Genomic DNA, 23,619 nt, shown 5'->3' on the forward strand with positions numbered 1-23,619 from the left:
AGAGACTTGAGCACATAATCTAGGCTGATGCTTCAATGCAGAACTGAAGGGGTGCTGCACTGTCAGAGGTTGCAACGTCTCTTGGATGCAACATTAAACCAAGGCTCTCATCTTCCCCCTCAGGTGGTAGTAAAAGATCCCGTGGGACTATTTGAAGAGCAGGTGAGTTCTCCTGGACAATACCTATTCCTCAATCAACATCAGGATGAAAGGTTGTCGATATGAAACGTTAACTCTGCTTCCCCCTCCACAGATGCTGCCAGACCTGCTGAGTAACTCCAGCATTTTGGGTTTTTATTTCGGATTTCCAGCTTCCGCAGTGATTTGTTTTTGTGTCAGATTATTCACTCTTATAATGAAATAAGTAGATAGGCTTCAAGATATGTTTTTGGATGCCCCGAGGTTGTGAACAGTGTTATTTAAATGCAAGTCATCCCTTTACCAGGCGGCTATTCATGGGATCTTGCTGTGCACAGCTGCTGCGTTGCCTACATCATAACAGTGACTACACGTCAAAATTACTTCACTGGCTGTAAAGCTATTTGGAATCTTGAGCTCTGAAAAGTGCTAAATAAATGCAGCTGCTTTCTTTTACCGTTATCACTGTTACCTCACCTGTTGTTATTTGTGATAAATTCTCTTTATATTTCGAATGAGAGCAGCTGGTGATTCCCTGCTGCTTTCAGAGATTGCAGAGGTCTTACAGTTTCCTGGTCCAGTACCTAAGAGGAATTACAAAATGAGGTTTGCTCTTCATTTTTTTCTTTATTCTTTCATGGGATGTGGGTGTCACTGGCTAGGCATTTGTCACCAATTCCTAATGGCCCTTCAGCTGAGTGGCTTGCTAGGCCATTTCAGAGGGCAGGCCAGACCAGGCCAGTCACATGCAGGCCAGACCAGGTAAGGATGGCAGATTTCCCTCCCTAAAGGGGATTAGTGAACCAGATCGGTTTTTACAACAATCAGTGACAGTTGTCATGCCATTACTGAGACTAGCTTTATATTCCAGATTTATTAACTGAATTTAAATTCCACCAGCTGCCATGGTGGGATTTGAACCCATGTCCCCAGAGCATTAACCTGGGCCTGTGGATGATTTACCTAGCAACATTACCACTATACCACCATCTTATAGATGTGTTGCCAATATTTTACCTCTATCTCAAAGATGTGCATGTCGGGACCTACCCATCAGAAAATAACAAGTATCAAAACAATCTGGCATGAGGAGAGTAAAGAACCAAAAATTAACAGTGTACGGAGGCTAATACAGGTTGCACCAAATTGCTCCCTTTTAACTGTTGCATACTTCCTCTTGAAAAAAAATGTATTCCAAGAAAGGCTTGCAGTTATATAGCATGACTGTAGGACATCCCAAAGCTCTCTACAACCAATGGAATACTTCTGAACTGTAGTCCTTGTTATAGGGTAGGAAACACGGCAGCCAATCTTTGCACAGCAAGCTCCCATAAACGGCATTGACCAAATAATCTATGCGCAGGTGTTGCTCGAGGTACTGAAAGCAGTACCTTGTCCATGAAGATCTCACCATCGTTATGTTAACTTTGACAAGGGTCTTTTCAAGGCTTTCCTCCCAAATGTTGGGATTTTATTGCAAATATTTAAGACGTGACCAACATGTTGTACAAACACTATGGCAAAACTGGTAAAAACAGTCACTTACAGAACAAGAAACACACAAGGGAGAAAGAAACATTCACAGCAACCAGCTTAAAAATTAGTTTGGTAACCCATTATAGAAATGAAGACCATATTTTCATTATAAAATGCACTGGTACTAATTAATCTTCACAGACAATCATTTGAAGAAATTAGAGTTTAAAAAGTCTCCAAAATGGCCTTCAGCATGCACCACTGATGTGCATCATAGGGATGCACCATGCAATGAACCTTCATGCACATACTTGTTGCGTCCTGGACTCCAATGTCCTGATATTCTGTCTCATTCCAAGTAGAGGTCTCTTTCGTTCTTCACATTTAAAATACTAATAAAAATTTGCGACGATCCCAACCACTCCATTGTTATGTCATTACACCTGATTGAGTTGTTAGAAAAATTTATAAATAAATCCCCATGAATGGAACAGGTCCCAGGCAGCAGATACTGAAGGGAGGAGGCACCGAAATTACCGACACTGCCGGGAGAAGTCAGCCATACTCCCAGTACCTGAGGCAAAATACACCAGCTCTACTGGTACCTGAGACAGTATGTACCAACATTCCTGGTATCTTGGGGAGAAACCATCCACACTCACTACTGCTGTAGATTGGATCTTACTGAGCTTCACAAACCAGTTGAACGGGTGCATGGTTCCACAGCTGCTGCCTGCTTCGTGTTCATTCTTCACGTGTAAGCCTCGAACAGTGAGTAGTGGGGAGCAATTACCTTGTGGCGGAGGGTGGGCTGCAGCTGAACTCAATCCTGACATCAAGATGCATGCACTCTCCAGCACGCATCAATCTGTCCCCTCCCCAGCCAGGGAAATTGTAAGTCTCAGCCCCTTCCACCACTGCCTGGCTGGGATCTGAGACCCAAGAATCAAAGCTGGGAACTTCCTGAAATCTATGGCTCAGCACTACCCCATGTGACTCACTTACTCACTGAGCAATCAGAGTAGGTAAGGCAATTTTTTAAAACTTGAAACACTTCTTTGAAAGCATGCAATTGCCATCGATTGTGGCCATCCGTACAAAGTCTCTGTTTTCTGCAAAGTTTTTTAAAAAGTTGTTTAAAAAAATCAGCTTTTACAAAAAAAAAAGAACATTTGTCTTATTTCCCGTTTGAAACTCTGGCCATTTTGACATTGTGTACGCAGCGAATGGACAACGACTAACAACCTTGCCAGACAGCTTCAGTTATTTAGCCGCACACTCACTCAATGAAAAAACTCCACAGTGGAGATCTCACATTTGCTCCTGAACAGACGGTTCACATTCCTGATCACAACACTGGAGGAAACTCTTCACTGAGGAAAAATAACTTTTCACGGAAAGGTGAAGCTCTCTGCTTAATTGTTGTGATGCTCAGCAAACCCCATCTTCCCGAGTAACATGGAATGCAAGCAGACACCAAAGAGTCACGAAAGATCTCTGTAATAGAGTTTCACCATCTCCAAAGACATCCCGAGGGATAAACTGAGGTTCGGAAGATTCTGTGTCCATCAAGATGCTTCGGTTTTTTGGATTCCTACCCAAGGTTTGTACAAACTGTCAAAGTTTGTTGAGAGTCCGCAAAGAGTTTGGGGGAATTCTTGCCCAGAATTGGTGGGTTCCTGTTCAGTGTTTGTGTCCTGTCGTGTTTGGGAGTTCCTGCCCAGTGTTTGGAAGTTCCTGCCCGGTGTTTGTGTGCCCTGCCTAGTGTTTGTGTTCCTGTCTAGTGTTTGTTTGTTGCTGTCCAGTATTTGTGAGTTGCTGTCCAGTCTTTGTGTCTAGTGTTTGTGTGGTCCTATCCAGTGTTTGTGTGGTCCTGTCCAGTGTTTGAGAGTTCCTGTCCAGTGTTTGTGTGGTCCTGTCCAGTGTTTGAGAGTTCCTGTCCAGTGTTTGAGAATTCCTGTCCATTGAGGGGTAAAGTTCAGGGGGGAAACCTACTGAGTGATGAGGTTGTCAGGGAGATTGGACTGAGGGGTGCAGTTCAGTGGGGTGGGAGGGGGGGAGGGGGGGATATGACTGAAAGATTTAGCTTGTACAGAACGAACAGCAAAAGGGATCCTGCAACGCATTGTGCAGTTGCTCAGTAATAGGTGGGGAAACCCTTTTCCATTGCACACCTATACCTTCCTCATTCTAACTCTGAGAAGGCTTTCCTAAAAGTAAACATTTTTTTTTTCAGTAAATAAGACAATATTCCCAAAGTTATATCCTCTGATTTCCCAAATATAGGGGAACGGAGGAATGTAGAAAAGGAATTGTGGTCCATTCAATAGGGAATGCACATTATATCACACACTGTGAGGAATATCAAGAGCACGCACTGGTTTATAGGCTCCCTTCCCCTCCCTTAAAGGGACCGTCTGATTAGTGATGGTGGCTTCAGTCAGTATTTAATTGCTGAAGGCTCGGCTCCAACGATGTCATGATCTGTAGTGATCCATTCCAGGGTTTTAGTTTCACCAACAGGACTACCTATTCCTGTTCACTATACCGGAGTGATTTATTGCCTAACTGGAGGAGCCTGAGCAACATCTGGTTGGAGAGAGGAAGAGATAGGCGGTCAGAGAGTGAAAGAAAATAAAGAGGGTGGGAGCAATACCACAAGATACAGAACAAGAAGGTCTTATAAAAAAGCTTGGGGAGCAATTCATCAGCCTGCATCAGAATGACATTGCTTCTGTCTTCCTGCAGCAGTCGCGCACAATCTATTGCAACTTATTCTCGTTGAGCTAAAACAACGTTTCCACAATATGTTTTTTTCTGAACCCTCCACTCTCCCCTCCACGTGGATCACCAACACTTGCACCCGGCAGGCTCTAGCGAGCCAAGGCCCCTCTCTGTTGCTCTCCAGGTTGAACTGAAATGTTTTTACTGACCGCTTTAGGAGGAGCTGACCACTGCATAGGTGGCACTGCAATAAGGCGGCACCATTGTGACTCCCTTCAACTCTGTCCTACAGCCTATTACAGGGGCTGGATGTGGAGAAATTAAACATTTTAAAAAAACGTCAGAAGGCAATAACAATAAAGGTTTCTCAGTCAATTAGACAATGGGACTTAACTAATCCCAGGTTAAATATGAGGTGAGTTGTGATCAACACAATAGATAGTGTTGTACCATTTTCTTTCCCCTGGTGAGAAGAATGTTTTTTTATGGTGCTTTCTGCGTGGGGGAGTTTGCAAACCTACAATTGCATTGTGTGCTGTACAATTCACAGTCCTGAACCTTCCCTTCCTCCTGGCTGCTTATGATCCATCCTTCGCTCCACAGCTTGGAGTAAAAGTTCAGAATACTGCTCGAGTAGGGCCAGGGTCTTCTCATCTTCAAAGCCGTCGCCCTTTGCTGGGGGGTTACTACCCGGGTAAAGCGCAGAGGTCGCCTGGCCTGGCCCCTGGGGAGATAGCCCGGGGCCTGCTCCTGGGTGCTGGAGACAGTCCAATTCTTTCCTCACCAAGGAAAATGTTTCTGAGAGAACGGCTGTTATCTGGCAGCTCTCGTCCGAGGAGTCCTTGTTATCGGCTACCTGAAACAGAGATCCACAGGAGCTATTAGTTACAAGGGACCCACCACTCCTGGACTGTACCATTCACCTGAAGAGTGAACAGAACTCCAACCATCTTTTTAGCAGCAGTGCTTAGAACACACGCACACAAGAAATAGGAGCAGGAGTAGGCTTTCAGCCCCTTGAGCCTGCTCCACCATTCAACACAAGCATGACTGACCTTCAGCTTCAACTCCACTTTCCCACCCACTCCCCATATGCCTTGATTCCCTGAGAGGGCAAAAATCTCTCTCTCACAGCCTTAAATATATTCAACAATGGAGCATCCGCAACGCTCCGGGGTCGTGTTCCAAAGGGTCACAACCATTTGAGTGAAGAAAATTCTCCTCATCTCAGTCCAATATGATTGGCCCCTTATCTTGAAACTGTCTCCCTGTGTTCTCAGTTCCCCAGCCAGGGGAAACAAACCTCTCAGTGTCTACCCTGTCAATTCCCTTCAGATCCTTATATGTTTCAATGAGATTGCCTCATAGAATATAGAACTAATTTATCAGCATTTCATCATAGGCCAACCCTTTCATCCCAGGGACCAATCTAGTGAACCTTCATTGTACTTACTGCAATGTAATTATATCCTTCCTTAAATACAGAGACCAAAAAATACAGTATTCCAAGTGTGGTCTCACCAAAGCCCTGTACAATTGTAGCAAGACTTCTTTATTCTTGTACTCCAATCCCCTTGCGATAAAGGCCAACATACTATTTGCCTTCCTAATTGTTTGCTGTCCCTGCTTACGCGTTCCTTGTACGAGTACACCCAAATCACTCTGAAGACCTACATTTACAAGTTTCATGCATTTTAAAAAATATTATGCTTTTCTATTCTTATGATCAAAGTGAATAACTTCACACTTCCCCATTATGCTTCATCTGCCAACTTGCTGCCCACACACTTTACCAGTCTATATTTCTTTGCAGCCTCTGTGTCCTCTTCACAGCTTACATTCCCACCGAACTTTGTATCATCAGAAAACTTAGATACATTACACTCGCTCTCTTCATCTAAGTCATTAATATAGATTGTTATTAGCTGAGGCTCTGTCAGCGATTGTTGCCAACTTAAGGAAGTTTGAAAAATCAAACTAGTGTATCCATTATCACTGCAGCTAGGTCTTTGATTCCGGGGGATTTGTTGGATTTGAATCCTTTAAGTTTCTCCTATACTCTTTCTCTGCTAATATTAAATTACCTTAATTTCCTTGTTCTTATCAGATCCAAGGTTATCCCCTATCTCTGGCATGTAACTTGTGTCTTCTACTATGCAGCCAGATATAAAGTACTTGTTCAATGTCTCTGCCATTTCCTCATTCCCCATGATAATTTCTGACCTTGCCTCAAAGAGACCAATGTTTATTTTAGCTAGTCTCCTCCGTTTTATATACTTGCAAAAGCTCTTGCAATCTGTTTTTTATATTCCTGGCTAGTTTACTCTCATATTCTTTTTCTTTTCCCTTTCATCAACTTCTTGGTGGTCCTTTGCTGATTTCTAAAACACTCCAAATCCTCAGACTTACTACTCTTCAAAGTGCAAGCTCTTCAAAGTACTCTTTATCACAACTCTGTCTCCTATCTCCCAAACACTTTCTTACCTAAGTCACAAGGTTCGGGGCATTTTTCACAACATACCTCGTCTTTTAACCTAGCTATCCTGAACCTCTTTAGTAAGCCACAGATGGATCTTTCTTGTTAAGTTTTCATTTTTCAATGGCTTTATTGTGTCACTGATCCCCTGGATCTACCTTTGACACATATGACGATGCCAACAACACTCACCATTCGGTAAAGGCTCAGGGCTCTCTCTAAACAGCTCTGCAGCTCATGCGCCAGGAGTTTACAGCTCTGAACACTGACTGTAGGACCTGTTAGGAAAAGAAAATAAAAAAGGTAATTACTGTTACAGTCAATTTATGTGGACAGTGCAAGCTCTCCAAAGTACTCTTTATTTCAACTCTTGTCTCCTTTCTCCCAATCACTTTCTTACCCAAGTCACAAGGTTCTGGGCATTTTAATTTTTGCTCATATTTGTATAGAGTTTAGAGTGTAAGATCCATCAGATATTAATATAGTCCTTGTTCAGGGTGAGAGATTAACACTGCAGTGATGACTTTAATTTGAAAAGTCTTAATTGGGTATAATAAAGGAACTCCCACGACTTCACATCTGGTGTGACTGATACACTATTACATGCTTTACAGGCAGAGTGGTGCAGTAACTTGTTATAACGTGAGGATGGGGTTTCAGCCTCAAATGCCACTCAAGGCAAGTTCTTGAACAAAATCGTATTGCACTGGAAACAAAGGCCTGTATTTTCACAGTGATGGAGAGTCTCTTTACAAAAACAATGGACGAGACTGGAAATTGGAAGTCCGGCCCCTAAACACAGCACCTACCATTTTCGCAGGGACAGGAGCGGGGTTGGATCATGGATCATGTTTTGCGCATGCAGCTGCCCGTACAAATTGGCAGGTGCCTCCACCCACATGTGATTTTGGTGTGAGTGGTGTCCGAAACCCAATAAGTGCAGATTAGACCTGGTCGGAGCAGGTCTGAACTTTGTGGACTTGTTTGGATAGCCAGGGTACTCTTTTGGAGAGGTAAGGTACCCCATCAGATATGGTTCCAGCATACCTTTAGGGGAGGTCAGGTGCCCTTTGAGATTGCTAGAAGTGAGCATGAACGTGCATAAAAAGTGCATAAACTCATTGGAACTGGAAAGTTCACTGGAACTGTCAAAAACAATGGTCAAAAGTGTTAAGAGGAATTATCAAAAGGAGCTGTCAAGGCATTTAAAACTCCTGCCCTCCAACTCTTTGTAAAAACTGTATGGCATGTTAAAAAATAATTGCTTGCTATTTCACTCTGTTTGTTGACATAAGCCTTAGGGTTACCATTACTGGATTAGTGCTGCATGACTGATTTCACAACATTCCATTGTCAAAGTAGAGTGCCTGCCATTTTACAGTTTGATTGATAGCTCCAAGTGGCTATGAACACTTTGAAGTGGGACTATGTATTACAATGCTTTTTTATAAGGGAATTATGCAATTGAATGAAATGTTTAATATAAAATAAAAACAGAAAATTCTGCAAAATCTCAGCAGGTCTGGCAGCATCTGTGGAGAGGGAAACAGTTATCGTTTGAAGTCCGTATGACTCTTCTTCAGCACTCTGAAGAGTCATATGGACTTGAAATGTTAATTCTGTTTCCCTCTCCACAGATGTTGCCAGACCTGCTGAGTTTTTCCAGCATTTTCTGTTTTTACTTCAGATTTCCAGCATCTGCATTATTTTGCTTTTATCTGAATGAAATGTTTGTTGTTATAAGGTATAATGTAGTTGAAGGAATGTAAATGTATTAAATGGGTTTTTATGAATGAGATTTTTTAAAAAAGTTCACAGTGAACACCTGGGACTTTATTTTGTTTAATCTCAGCATGGGTCCTGAAGTCTTCCCATGGTGGATACTGGGTGAGTTGGCATGGTAAGCGTATGGGCAAAGGGTGTGGGGCATGGGTTGGTATTAGTTGGCACTAAGTTGGCATAGGGTCATGGGGGTGAGTGGGGACATGAGGTGGCATGGATGGAACATAGGGTGTGTGGGGGTGGGGGGGTGAGGGGTTGTTTTATGTTTTTCTGGTTTTTATTAATCTCAACACAGTGCGGGTGCACCGAGGTAGACCTTCCGCCCAGCCCGCTTCTGCGGCTGGAATCCGGCACACTTGTTCTGGGGTTGCCCAGCCCGACTCCCAGAGAAGCCCACCACCCTGGAATGAAAATATGACCTTCCGGGCTACTTTCTCCCAGGACGGGTTTGCAGAGCTGGGAAATGTCTCGAACCTGCATCCCCGGCCTGGGAGCAAAAATCCAGGCCAAAGTGTTTCCTCTGGGGAGGGAAGGTTTGGAGGGAGAGGAGCTGTTTTTGGAAATCTGCTGACACAGTGTGGAATAGGGAAGGCCAACAAAGAAGAAAGGGAGAAAATAACATTATTTGAACACAGGAAGCCTCACTTTACAAGGCAACAGAGTAATGGTACCAAAAAGGAGCCGGAGTATGCCCCAGCACGAGCAGTGAGCTGCAATGGGCAGTATTGTGAAGCATAGCCTGCAACAGCCAAGGACATGGATCAATCCAGGAGTGGGATCAGTTAGAGCTCAATTCATACCTGGTTCCTTCTCTAAAGTCTTCTGGGGCACAGAAAGTGGAAGTGTTGCTGGTGTAGAAACAGATACCGTTTGGCCACTTGCTGCTGGAATGTTGGGTAAAGAGTCTGAGGCTTCTTTAACAAGCCTGCTACATCTGGAGTCGGAGTTAGCAGGCATCCACACAGAGGACACTTGCTGACAAGGAGGTTTAAGAGATGTCCCTGTTTGTGACTCATGTTGACACTGAACGGGTGGCTGGCGTTCCAATGGAGTAGCTGTCTCCTGTCCGGGTGTGGAAGCACTACCACTCTTTTTCTCTTGGATGTCCTTATAAGTGATAAAGCCATCCCCCAAAGGCGTCCTCCATTTTGTTCCTCCTGCAGGTGTACCAGGCGGCTTGAAGGGCTCGCTTTCACAGTAGGACTTCAACTTGATTGGTGGCGAGAATGAAGTCAAAGAAGGTCGGTCGGGCAGTGGTTTAGGTAGATCCAGGAATAAGTTAGCCCGAGTGCCAAGAGTTAATTTAGCCTGAGAGCTATTAGCAGGAGACATTGTGGAACCTCCTGACTGTTGTAACAATGGCTTAGAGCTTGCAGTCTCCTTCAGGTTCTGTTTAATCATCTCCTGTTTGTGTGAGATTTCACTCACAATGTCCGTGATAACCAAAGGTGAAGTCCTAGGTGACGTTTCCAAAGATGGTCCACCCACACTCTTTTCTGAGAGTGTCAAACCCTCCCCATTCTCGCTGAGGTTCAGGCTGTCTCCCATTGAAACACTGCGTGACATTTTGGCCATGGAGCTGGTCGTTGGGTTCATGTAGGATTTTAGTTTGGTGCTCTTTCCCTGAGTGTTATCCTTTGCCAGCAATGATGATGGGGCATCCACTTTACTGGGGACGATAGGCAAAGTCCGCCGCTGGTTGGCCCTGGTATCTTTCTCAGTTACAGTCACTGAGTGAGACTGCAACTTTGCAGATGTGATGGCTGTTGATGTCGTATCTGTTGGGTAAACTACACAGGATAAACACAATGAAAATGGCCAACCCAAAAATGGAAATAACCAACAGATTTACAAAGGATTCAACATTAAAGAATTCTCATTAGTCCTCTTCAGTCAGCCTTTTCCATGAGGACAAGAACCTGAATACCAAGAAATTCTCATCAGTACAGGACCCTCAATAGAGAGATCCTCATCAGTACGGGATCCTCAATAACAAGAGATCCTCATCAGTACAGGACCCTCATACAGAGGGGTCTTCATCAGTATGAGGTCCTCAATATAGAGAGATCCTCATCTGTACGGGACCCTCAATACAGAGGGGTTTTCATCAGTCTGGGACCATCAAGAGAGAGATCCTTATCAATACAGGACCCTCAATACAGAGAGATCCTCATCATTACGGGACCCTCAATAGCGAGAGATCCTCATCATTACGGGACCCTCAATAGAGAGATCCTCATGATTACGGGACCCTCAATAGCGCGAGATCCTCATCAGTACGGGACCCTCAATAGTGAGAGATCCTCATCAGTATGGGACCCTCAATAGAGAGATCCTCATCAGTACAGGACCATCAATAGTGAGAGATCCTCATCAGTACAGGACCCTCAATAGTGAGAGATCCTCATCAGTACAGGACCCTCAATAGCAATATCATCAGTACAGGACCCTCAATAGAGAGATCCTCATCCGCACAGGACCCTCAATAGAGAGATCCTCATCAGTACAGGACCCTCAATAGAGAGATCCTCATCAGTACAGCACCCTTAATGTCGAAAGATCCTTTGTTCTTTTCCTCCATTAATATTGTTCAGCTTCTTGGGCTCACTCTTCCACACTTTCAGCTTAATGAAATGTAGACCCTCCCAAAATTCCTCATGTGTGCTCTTAAAGTGGCCCACAATGGCCATCTGAGTGTTGACTAAACTCAAGGATCAGCAAGTTGAAGTATCAACAAACACCAAGATTCCAGTCCTTGATCAGCCCATTACAACATAGAACTTTATCTTCAGTTTTATGTTACTAGGCTTTAGAGTTAGATCCCTTATCATCAGCTACTGTATTGAGAAAGGAAAATATTAAAGAGCTTTTTGTCTCCTTCACATATTATTTGCAACTCTATTCATATCCACATAGCCAGCATCAGAGACATCAGTTATATAGCAGAGTGTTTTTGCACAAATTCTTACCATGAGGCGGTTCAAATCAACAACAAACCAAAGCACTTGGACATCCTGAGGTGCTATATAAATGCAAGTTCTTTCTTTTTCTTTAACCAACTTTCCTTGGTGTAAATATATCTGACTGTCTCCTTTCTCCTTACCTTCATGGATCAGGTCATGAACAGATTGGGACTTTCTCATGGCTGGACTTGGTGACACAGCTGGACTTGGATGTGCTGAGGCTGACTGTCCCTTTGCTGATCCAATGAACACTTTCCTTGTTTCTAGAGCTGGGTTCCGTTTCTTCTGGGTGTACATCGCTCTGACAGATACTGGCTTATCTGGAACAGTGCTAGACTCTATTCTAACTGGAGTTTTGACTGGAGTTTTGCCTTGGGCAGAATTCAACACTGAAAAGAATTCCAATGTGAGCTGCAGAAAAAAACAAGATAAGTAAAAGTAAATCCCTAGGTAATTTACTAACCTATGAGCACGCTACTTGGCTCTGGTTTTACATAGAAGCCAACGTTTGTTATGTTGCTCTAAATCCCATTATTTGAACCTACCTTAAGATCATGGTTGGGCTGATTCACCTTAGTATCTCCAATAGGAGAGACTCAACAGCAAGGTCTCATAGGAGAGACCCGACAGCAAGGTCTCATAGGAGAGACTAAGCACCAATGTACTTCTTGACATTACTCACTTATAATACCCTCAAATGAGTGATTCATTGCCAACATCTATACTGAAGTATCTCACCATCAACATCTCCACAATATGGCTCACAGCTAATATCTCCACAAGATTGACACTACCAGCACCTCCACTGAAGTGTTTCACTGACAACATCTCCTCTGAATTGACTCAACAGCAGCCTCATCTCCTGTGCAACACTGTGGATAGTCTGTAACTCACTGCTGGAAGGGGTAAGAGTGTCATAGTAAGCATCTCTGCCTGTAAAGACTGATCTGTAAATACATTATTTTTCATCATCTAAAGTGACATATGTATTCTTCTGCGACCAATTTCCTGCACCTGAGATTAATTGGCAGATCAAACATAGCAGAGGATAAAGACAGATTTTGATTCGTGGAACCATGCAGCACAGAAGGCTTGGGCCTTCTGCTGGCTCTGTCAAAGAGATATCTAATTAATACCACTTCTCTGCTCGTTCCCCATAGCCCTGCAAAACTTCCCCCTTCAAGAATATATCCAATTTCCCTCTGAAAGTTATTACTGAATCTGCTTCCAATTCCAGGAAGTGCATTCCAGATCAAACTTTGCTGCGTTAAATTTATTTTTCGTCATGTCACCTCTGACTTTTTTGCTGTAAATTGGTGTCCTCTGGTAACTGATCCTTCTGCCACTGAAAACAGTTCTCCCTTAATTAATCAATCAAAACCCTTTTGAACACCTCCCTCAAATCTCCACTTAACCCTCTCTGCTTTAAGGAGAACAATCCCTGCTTTTCCAGTCTCTCCACATACCTGAAGACCCTCAGCCCTGGTACCACTCTCCTTCGCACCCTTTCCAAGGCCTTAACTGCATAGTAAATTGCTGTACTTATTTAAACTAATATATATATATAAGCAAAGATAATGGGAAAATCCAAAATGTAATGCAGTGCTTACATCATCTGCTCGTTTCTGATCATCATTTCTGTGTCTTACTGAGTCCTCTCTCTTCTGTGGGTCTCGCTTGTCGCTCTCACTCTTCACTCTGAGGGCCTCCTCTCCTTGTTGTTCTAAGTTAGAGACAGGGAGCGTGACTTGCTTGGCTCCTGGCTCACCATGCAGGAGGAACATGGAGTTAAGATCTGGCGAGTGCCTGAAAACACAAAAATGCCAACAACATGAGTACCAGATAGGATGTTGGGGATTTCTCACCATAAGAAGATATGTCATTTTCAAGCATTTTTGGCAAATTTAATGAACAGTTCACCAGCTGATCTTCTAGGCAGATGACATCAGGGGGGTGATTTTCACCAATACTTTAGGCACTAAAGTAGTAACAAGGTGGCCAAAGCACGATCTTAAACTGAAATGCTGGTTTAGCTCGTGTTTGGCACTAAATACCAGCTGGACACAGGTGGTGAAGCCAGGGTTTGGAACAGCCATCAGAGGCTTGTTGGACAACAGAGTACCACTTAAACTCCCTGCTCATGCTCATTAAAGATGATATATGAAATTCTGGTGGGTAGTCCTAAATAACACCCTCATTGAGCAGCGTCTAACTGTTTTGGAGTAAACTTGGTGTTGGTGTTGATTTCAGGTGCTACTTAATGGGATGATGAAAGATTCTATGGTCATTGCTGCTGGAACTGTGAAGAGGGTTCTTAAGCATATTGGGAAATCTTCTGCAACACCTTTGCCAAGATTTCAATTCTTGGAGGCCTTCACCTAAAAAGATGAAGTGCTGTGCTCCTCCACCTTATAGGAGTCACCAAGAGAAAGGGAGTGTTTGGTCATAGGCATCTTGCTAGGGGTCTCCCTTGGTCTGCAGCAGGATTGGTAGGAGGTGAGGCCAGGCAGCGTAGCAGCAGCTGCTCTGGGAGACAGGGACAGGAGGGCAATGTGGTTCCTTTCATAGCCATAGGTCCAGGACATCCCTCCTCCTCTGGGCCTCCTCCACCATGACCTCCAGTGATGTGCCTGAGACCTTGTGTGCCCTCTCAGTTGGTTTTTGAGCCATCTTGCTGCTGTGTGCCATCCAGATCACTCCACACCTTCAGTGGAGGTGGGTGGGAAGAGCCCACATATACTTCTAGCCAGCACTTGAGTGTCAAACCTCCAGATTTCTGTTTAGCACCTCCGGGCAAGTTCAAATCATGGCAATCAGCATTTCAGACCAAAATTATGTGCTAAATATGAACATTCAAACAGGCAAGTCTTATTCGCACCTTTTTAGCACCTGGTTTTACCCTTTGGCTAAAATAACCCCGACAGATTTCATAGCAGTGTTGGACACCTGTACAGAACATTTAGAAGATCTACCAGAATGGCTATTTGGGACATGTAGTCATTCAGTGGCAAGAATGTGAGATTCTCATTCAGAGCTATGTTCCTTCTAAAAGAGGCATGCTGGACTCTAATTTAGAGTTACTAGTAGTGTACTGGACGAACCATTCAAAAGGCCTGGAAGTCCATTTCCGAGGCTTGAAGGGTTTTAACAGGAATGCAGTCAGCTGCTAGTTAGAGGACATAATGGCGCCTGCAGATGAACAGCAGGCGCATACACAACAAGTACTGAAGTTCCAGCAGCAAGTACTGGGCAACACATTCAAAGAGCTTTGTAGCCCTACAGTAGAGTGCTAGACTCTCAGTTAGGGGTCTATTGCTCTATAGGAGAGTGTTGGACTCTTAGTTAGGGCATCTGTTGCTCTACAGGAGAGTGCTGGACTCTCAGTTAGGGGTTTGTTGTTGTACAGGAGAGTGTTAGATTCTCAGTTAGAGGCCTGTTGCTCTATAATAGTGTTAGACTCTCAGAGGGCTCTGTAACTCGACAGTAGTGTGTTGGAGGTCTTGGTAACTCTATCTGTACACTTTGTTAGATCACTTCATAGATGTAACCTATGGGCTCTGATTCTCATGTTGGCTTGGAGCTCATTAACTTTGTCAGTAATATACAGGACTCAACAAGCTATTGAAAATTGCATTCTGAACTGAAGTGGAAACAAAACATCTTCGCTCTCTGGGGTTCTTGTACATATCCATTGCAAAGAAAATTTGATTTTACTAAACATGTTAAAAGCTTTTTAGCTTCATATGTTTGGTTGATGTCTTCTTGGCAATATCAGTGTCAGGAGACCATTCAGACAGATGGTTAGCGAATGATCATTAATTGCAGTGACAATGCACATCTGAATATGGCTGAGCAAACATCTTATAGTACTTGAGAAGCACCAGTTAAAATCACTCCGAGGAGTGATTCACTTTGTGTAATTTACAAACAGCTGTTAGGAGAGGTCTAAGTGCTATACTGAAGGACTATTCCTCAAAGTTCCTACTTCTGCCCTTATTTCCTGTCACTTCTATAAATTCAGCCTTCAGTTGAATTCCCCTCGCTCCCATTCTCCAAGCATTTGCTGAAACTCACCGTTCACTTTGTTCTAATATGGTGGTCATTCAATGTGTAAAGAAGGAATCTGGAGCCAGTCTTTCCTTAACATAGGTTTATTCACAAAGCCCAGAGAACACAGGCACAGGCTTGGATCTACCGCTCCAGGCTTAAGTTCTGTAGCAGGGGAGGGAAAGCGAGAGCGTTTCCCACTGTGTTGCCTGACAGGAAACTGCGCTGAATCGCATGATGCTGGGATCATTAATTATTCAGACGGGGTTTTCAGAAGTTTTACGCAGGGGGGCAGGCAAGATGTCATGCGCCCCACCATCATATCTGGCGCCATATTGAAAACATGGACAGCTGCAGCTCGAGGATCCATGTGATAGATTCTCCACCGGCCCACTGCTGCACATGATCTTCTAGGAGACCTGAGGCTGGAGGCCCCCATCTCTTCCAATCTGTGCAAGCTGCCCTGGGCCTTCCCCCAGATAAGTCCTGACATAGGCACGCCATGCTGGTCCGGATGTGTTCCGGACCGGCGTGAAATCATGCCTGCGGGTGTTGGGGTGGGGGGTGGGGGAGCGGGGAACGATTGGACAATGGGGGAAAATTTCAGTCGGGGGTTCATTTGCATCCCAACAATGCAAAAGGGCTTCCCGACGGCCTGTGGCGCAAATGGCGACCCGCCGTTATCTCGCCATGGCGGTCGAGTCCCGCCACTGGGAAACCAATTTTACAGTTCCCACGGGATTGTCCAGCCCCACCGGCCACAATTCCCAGCGGTGGCTGAGGGGGGGAGATGATTCCACCCATAGACTCCCTTTTCCTTCCCCCCCCCTACACAAGTGGAAACCGGTTCTTATATGTGCTAAAGAATAATGCCCTAACCTTTCCCCAATTAATAACAGCTGCTCTCAGGATTGCAACGTTAACACACTTTACCTCCGCCATGCATATGTGCAGCTACCTCCACAGTTGAGATGTCTCCCATGGCCACATTACCCCTGAGTGAGTGGTATGGTGAACTCCACCCACTTTCACATCTCCCTTCCCTCTTTCTACCTCTGGAAAACGCAGCCACTCTTATTCTTCATCAACTCACTTCATCACTTAAAATCCTTTCCTCTGGCTCTCGCCTATCATGCACCCTTGAAACCTTTGTCTCAGTATCCCACCTCACTGTTACTCCCTGTTACTCAGCTGCACTGGTTTCTTCAGTGCAATTTTCTCAAAAATCCACCAAACCAGCACAAATGAATCGGAGGATTTTAAGCGCAAATTATATTTGTGGCACAAATTGAATTTCCGTGATTCCTTTGTAATGCAGGCGCCGCTCCCTGTCGCGCGGCCGCTTGCTCCTCATAATGAGGCATACCCCATCCTGGAACACAGGCACCAACCCTGTATCACAGACACATGCTCCCTGTCACCTTCTAAAACATAGGCATATATTCCCTTCTTAAAGAGACACAAGCTACTCTAACATTTGATTTCACAAACGAATTATACATTATTCGAGAAAAACATGGCGACTTCCCTCTACTGACCTCAAACTTGATGTCAGTGATCGAGACAGGAATTTTGCTGAAATGCTGAGCCGAGGGTTGAGAAGCTCTTCAGTCTCTCTTGCGAACAATGGCTTCAGGCTGTCCAGTCGATGGTCAGATTTCACTGTCGGTGTAATTCATATTACATGTTATTAAAAATGTAGAACCACAGGGCGGGTGCTCAGTGCAACAAAGCAGATTTGAATGCCAATCTGAATGAGGTGATGATGAGCAAGAGTCTCTACCATCTTCCTGAGGGGTGAAGGAAAGAAGACAACTATTTCCAGGCAGTGACTGGTGTCTCCTGACAGTCGCCTACAGGGACATACTCGTCCCTCAACAATTATCACCCGTACTGCTCTACTGGATTTGCTGACTTCTTGTTGGACCCCAGTTGCTTCTGTGCTGCTTACCACACCCCCCTCACTCCCAAAAGTGCCCATTATTCCCGAGGGGGCTTTGAAAGCAATGTCAGCGAGCTATTTAACAGTGTGGGGCCTCGCAGCTGAACTCGTTGCTTTACTTAGCTGATAGGCACATTTCCAGCTTTGAGGTGATTAGGAGCAAGTATGTCGGGCAGTTTTATTTGACCCTCTCCTTACACTCAAGGTAATCAAGGCAGATTGTTATAGTCATAGGTGCCACTCCCAGTCAAGGTCAGAGAACTCAGCAGTGTCACCCTTGCTTATTATTGACTGAACCTTGGTGAAGACCAAGGGTCAAAGTACAGGACAACACCACAACTGGACAGAGTCAAGGGGAAGTAGATCAGGCTGCAGCGATCAGGTAGTGGCCTTAGCCATTATCCAGGCAGAAAAAGAAGAGGTTAAAGATACCAAGCAAGTTTATGCAGTGAGACATGGTAAAACCCCAGCCTCACTTCCGGGTCTGTGTTTAGTGAGCTGGTCTCACTCGGGGCCATTATTGGAGTTTTACAGTTGTCAGCCATGGCTCAGTCCCAGCTCTCACTAGGCAGAAAGGTCATGGGCTCAGGATCCACTCCAGGACTTCAACACACCGCCTAGGTGGACACTTCAGTGCAGTACCGAGGGAGTGCTGCACTGAGGCGCCATCTTTCGGATGTGACCTTAAACCGAGGCCCCGTCTACCCTCTCAGCTGGATGTTGAAAGATCCCACCGGCAGTCTTTCGAAGATGAGCGGGAGAGTTCCTCCCAGTGTCCTGACCAACATTTACTCCTCAATCAGTATCACTCAAAACAGATTATGTGGCCATTGTCTGATTGCTATTTGTGGGATCTTGCTGTGCAGAACTTGGCTGCCGCATTTCCCACAAACAACAGTGAGTGCGCCTCAAAAAGTACTTGACCAGCTGTAAAGAGCCTTAAGTATCATGAGGTTGTGGAAGGTGCTGTTTTTTGCCTTGCACATTCGGTGAGAATCGGCTAGGGTTCCTGACATACCTTGCGGTGACCTCCACTGACTGGCAAGTAGAAACATGTGCAGAGTTTCTTTATATATTGCTGAGTGAGGACAGGATTACCTCAGCCAGGACACCACACCACCCCCCACCCCCAACCGCCCTCGCTGTTTCAATTCATAGACGAAGAATAGCTATTTCCAATGAAGAACTGGGGACTGACGGGGTGCTGTACCCCAGCAAAGAGTTACTGTCTTCAGAAGAGGGAGGGAGAAGATGATAGAAAAGAAATACAAAAATAACCGCGAGGGTAGAAATTACTCAAAAATACCCAAAAAGCGAAAAATCGCAGATTACTGATAAAAACTCGATGGGGGAGCGAATACCTGAAGGTACACCTTAACGTGGTATGGGGCTGGTGGCACTCAGGACACACAGAGAAACTACTCTTTGGTTACGCATAATTAGCTATCCAGACACATTTCACGAAGGATGGACAGCAATTCTGGCCCGAAGAGCTGCCTTTCACCTCTGAGCGGAGTGTACAGCGCCGACTATAGTCTGTAGGCGGTGGCCCTCTTAAGCGCCACAGGGGTAAATTTCCAAGAGAAAATTGGAATGCTGGGAAATTCCTCCCTCACCTGCAAACAAATAGGATAAAGCCCAAGATTTGAAACGTCACTAACACTAAGGTCCACATTGTATAATTCTGCATATTAAGGGTGGAGGGGGGCTTGTGGCGGGGGAGGATGATGGTGGCAGAGTGGTAATGTCACTGGACCAATAATCCGGAGGCCCAGGCTAATGCACAAGGAACATGGATTCAAATCCCACCAGGGCAGCTCACCAGGGCATAAAATGACATGCGGTGATGTTGGCGTGCGTCCCGACATCACCACGGGTCATTCAGATTTTCAGTTTGGTGTCAAAGGCCCACTAAGGCCAGTTAACTATCAATTAAAATAATGAACTGAGCTGCCCTTCCAACCTTAAGGTTGGCGGGCAGGCAAAGAGCCCAGGCGGCCTTCGCATTTATCATGGGATCTCAGCCTCGGGCAGGGTGAGGTTTCATGAAGATTTTTAAAAGGTTTGAAAAATGTTTAATAAAATTCATAGACATGTCCCAGCTCATGTAACCGTTTCACATGAGGGGACATGTCCTAAAATTTTTTTTTTCCCCCTTTATTAAAATTTTTTAAATTTAAACTAATCTCCCTGAGGCAGCTCTGTGCCTCAGGGAGATTGCTGTGCTCTTTCGTGCACAGGCCTTGACTCAGGCAACACCCCCCCCAACACCTGCACAGGGAACGCTCAGCGCTTCCGGGAGCAAGTCGTGCTGGGCGGGCCTTAATTGGCCCACCCACATAAAATGGCGGCACCCAGCCGATTGTGGGCGGCGATCGGCTGCGCGCATGCCCGCGCCTGCTCCCGCACAACTCCCCCCCGATGGGGAGAAAATTCTCCCCCACGAAATTATCACTGATTGTTGTTTTAGAAAACCCAATCTGGTTCACTAACGCTCTTCAGGGAAGGAAATCTGCCATCATGTCCATCCGATCATACAGACTCGAAATGTCAACTCTGTTCTTCTCTCCACAGATGCTGTCGGACCTGCTGAGCTTTTCCAGCGTTTTCTGTTTTTGTTTCAGATTTCCAGCATCCGCAGTATTTTGCTTTTATCTGTCATCATGTCTGCCTGGTCTGGCCTACATGTGACTCCAGACCCGTAGCAATGTGGTTGACAACTGTCCTAACAAGCCACTCAATTCAAGGGCAATTAGGGATGGGCAACCAATGCTGGACTTGCCAGCTATGCCCACATCCTATGAAACAATAAATTTAAAAAGAAAATCATGGCTGGCACTGGTTAAGCTGATGATTCATTGAGAATCTAAAATTTCCACACCTGCCCCTTATAGTGGAGACAGTCTTACCTCCAATACTCTCATCTGACAGGGTCCCAAAATGTTGCTTCAGGAATTTTTCCTGATCTGGGGTTCTCGGCACTGCTGTCTCCCGTGGGAAGCTCCTGCTGAGCTCATCCTCTTCCTCTTCCATGTCGGAGGAGATCCCGTCCACGCTCAGTGGTTCCGTGCATTCGGAATCTGAAACGTTAATAGGACGCAATGACCTTCTGGTCACATTTTCAACCCAAACTTTGGCACTGGTTCTTATTTCCAAACGGTCGAGTGAACAGACACACAAAGAGGGAAAGATGGCGGTGTAGTGGTAATGTCACTGGGCTAGTAATCCAGAGACCCAGGGTAATACTCTGGGGACATGGGTTCAAATCCCACCACGGCAACTAGGGGAATTTAAATTCAATTAATAATCAGGAATTGAAAAGCTAGTTCATGCCCTTTTGGGAAGGAAATCTGCTGTTCTTACCTGGTCTGGCCTACATGTGACTCCAGACCCACAGCAATGTGGTTGAATCTTAACTGCCCTCTGAAATGGTGTTACAAGCTGCTTAGTTCAAGGGATGGGCAACAAATTCTAGCCTTGCCAGTGACACCCATGTCCCATGAAAGAATAAATTTTTAAAAAGGCAGCTTCTAGGAGGCGCAGTAGAGAGACCACCGACGGTGCCCATGTCACATGGCCTCTTTTCCGAGCTGCCTCGAGGAGGACCAAAACTCTCACAACTGCCACGTGACCTCTGCAACAGCTACCTTTAGAGCAATTTCATATGAACGGAGCAATATCACGCACAGCTTAATTTCCAGGGTATGCTCTCTTTGGGTTTAGAAACTTGTAAAATCCAGTCCAGATAACTTTAACCATCTGAGGGAGTAGGTGGGTTAGAACAATGTCCTTGTACCTCTGGGATCTGGTTTTAAGTCCAAACCAAGCAGAGATCTTTTCTGACTATCTGCAAACTGATCCAGATGTACATGCCTTATCCGAATTAAGAATGCCACCTCGGCAGTATAGGGGAAGCTGTTAAACCATCCAGCATTGGGACAGAAAGTTCTCAGTGCTGCTAATACTGGAGGAGAAAGGTTCCTCCAGTGCCAGCGAATAGCACAGATACATTTGAGGGAAAGCTAAATGGACACATAAAGAGGAAAGGAATAGAAGGAAGAGTTGTTAGGGTGAGATGACGGGGGATACGAGGTGCGTTTACAGTGGCATGGACCAGTTGGGCTGAATGGCCTGTTTCTGTGCTGTTCATTCTATGTTTCAAGAGCAGCATCAACTGATGATCAGAAAGTACTAAAAAGCTAAAACCTGCACACGAATATCGAGACTTTTTCCCACAGAGGGAGGAATGAGAATGAACTGAAAACCCACTCTGGGTTCTAACCTTCGTGTGGGTGTTCCGGGCTGGAGAAGTGGCTACTGGAATAATCCACCGAGCAGGCGCTGTCAGGACTGTGCTTCTCGAGGAGACCATGGCCACGGTAACTCTTCTCCTGTGTTCCCTTCTGCAACTCCTTCACCCGGTACTCACTGGCACACATGGAGGTACAGTATTAACATTACTGCGCAAATTAAATATATATCAAGAACAACCAATAAGGAATATATTGCCACTCCCTCATTGGAAGGGACATTGTGCTGGTTTTCTTGCAATCCATTCTCAGCACGTGCGAGTAGCTGGCAAGGCTGGCATTTCTTGGCAGCTGTCAGCTGTGGCTCTGTTGGTAGCACTCTCGCCTCATAGACACCAGGCTTGGGGTTCAAGTCCTACTCCAGAGCCTGAACACAAAAATCAAGGCTGATACTACAGTGCAGCACTGAAGGAGTAACTGCACTGTCAGAGGTGCTGCCTCCTGGATGAGATGTTAAGCTGAGGCCCCATTTGCCTGCTTGGGTGGATGTATAAGATCCCATGACACCATTTTGGAGAAGAGCAGGGAAGTTATCCCCGTTGTCCAGGCCCAATATTTATCCCTCAATCAACGTGACAAAAAAAAATAATCATCATTATCACGTTGCTTTTTGTGGGAGCTTGCTGTGCACAAATTGGCTGCCACATTTCCTGCATTAAAACAGTGCCTACACTTCAAAAAGGATTTCATTGGCTGTGAAGTATCCTGAGACATCCGGTGGTCATGAAAAGAGCTATCTCGCTGCAACCTTTCTTTTTTTAAATCGTACTTGGCTGATGGGAGGATGCTGTTGAGACACTTTCTTCCTGAACCGTTGCAGTCCGTGTGGCAAAAGTACCCTTATAGCGGTGTTCTATCTAACCTGTACATGTGCATGGCTGCACAGCAATCCAGAACGTACCACCTATACCGCTCACAAGTTGTGCCGTTAAGATACCGCGCCTGCCCAGCCACTAAAAAAACATTTAAAGGTAACATGCATTGAAATAAACAAGCCTTACACAACAAAAAATATTTAGCGGGGATCTTGTCCCACAGTTCTATTAGGTAGGGAATTCCAAGATTTTGACCCAGCAATTATGAAGGAACAACAACATGTTTCCAAGTCAGGATGCTGCATCACTTGGAGAGGAACTTGCAGGTGGTGGTGTTCCTATGCACCTGCTGCCCTTGTCCTTCTAGGTGGCACAAGTCAAGGGCTTGGGCGGTGCTGTTGAAGAAGCCTTGGCGAGTTGCTACAATGCATCTGGTGGATCATGCACATTGCACTGATGGTTGTCATTAACGTTCCCATGCTTTATTGCTTTCAAGGTTTATATAAACCAGCATCAAAATAATTAATTTAAGAAATAGCTCAATGCTGTCATGGGGGAATAAGAACATCAGGCCACTCAGCCCATCAAGCCTGCTCCGCCATTCAATAAGATTATGGCTGAATTTGTACATCAACTTCAATTTCCCAACTTATCCTCAATTCCTCTTATTATCTTAATGCTTAAAAATCTAAGATAGAGTTGGTAATCTGCAAGCATTGAGATACAGTGGGCTAGTGGGTCTTGTTGATCCAAAACAATTGGGATAAAGAATTTTACTTTGGTTGAAAACAACATTCTCCGCAACATCATTCAGAGCTCACAATTACCTCACAAGCTGTATCTTGCAGTCTTTTTCCAACTGGTTGGTAATACTCATGTTAAGGAAATAATTCCAAATTCTCATTCTTAAAGCACTTTGGGATGTCCTGAGCCTGTGGCAGGCGCT

General features: G+C 45.0%; 1 protein-coding gene across 2 annotated transcripts in view; it reads right to left on the bottom strand.

The window, feature by feature from the left end:
• Positions 1–3,457: 3,457 nt before the first annotated feature.
• mapkbp1 (mitogen-activated protein kinase binding protein 1) overlaps positions 3,458–23,619 on the bottom strand; it is a 264,467-nt gene continuing 244,305 nt past the window's right edge. The window contains exons 24-31 of one of the 2 annotated variants that reach the window (XM_078563074.1): positions 21,831–21,976; positions 20,458–20,628; positions 17,145–17,268; positions 13,170–13,365; positions 11,700–11,970; positions 9,397–10,374; positions 7,007–7,092; positions 3,458–5,194 (exon numbers count right to left, since the gene is read on the bottom strand). In XM_078563074.1, coding sequence (XP_078419200.1) covers positions 4,883–5,194; positions 7,007–7,092; positions 9,397–10,374; positions 11,700–11,970; positions 13,170–13,365; positions 17,145–17,268; positions 20,458–20,628; positions 21,831–21,976 — 2,284 coding nt within the window. In that variant the 3' untranslated portion in view covers positions 3,458–4,882. Of the gene's footprint in view, positions 5,195–7,006; positions 7,093–9,396; positions 10,387–11,699; positions 11,971–13,169; positions 13,366–17,144; positions 17,269–20,457; positions 20,629–21,830; positions 21,977–23,619 lie in introns of both variants that reach the window. The other variant, XM_078563073.1, reaches the window with a different exon arrangement.

Source organism: Cetorhinus maximus, chromosome 18 (assembly GCF_964194155.1).
Source record: "Cetorhinus maximus chromosome 18, sCetMax3.hap1.1, whole genome shotgun sequence".
Taxonomy (NCBI): domain Eukaryota; kingdom Metazoa; phylum Chordata; class Chondrichthyes; order Lamniformes; family Cetorhinidae; genus Cetorhinus; species Cetorhinus maximus.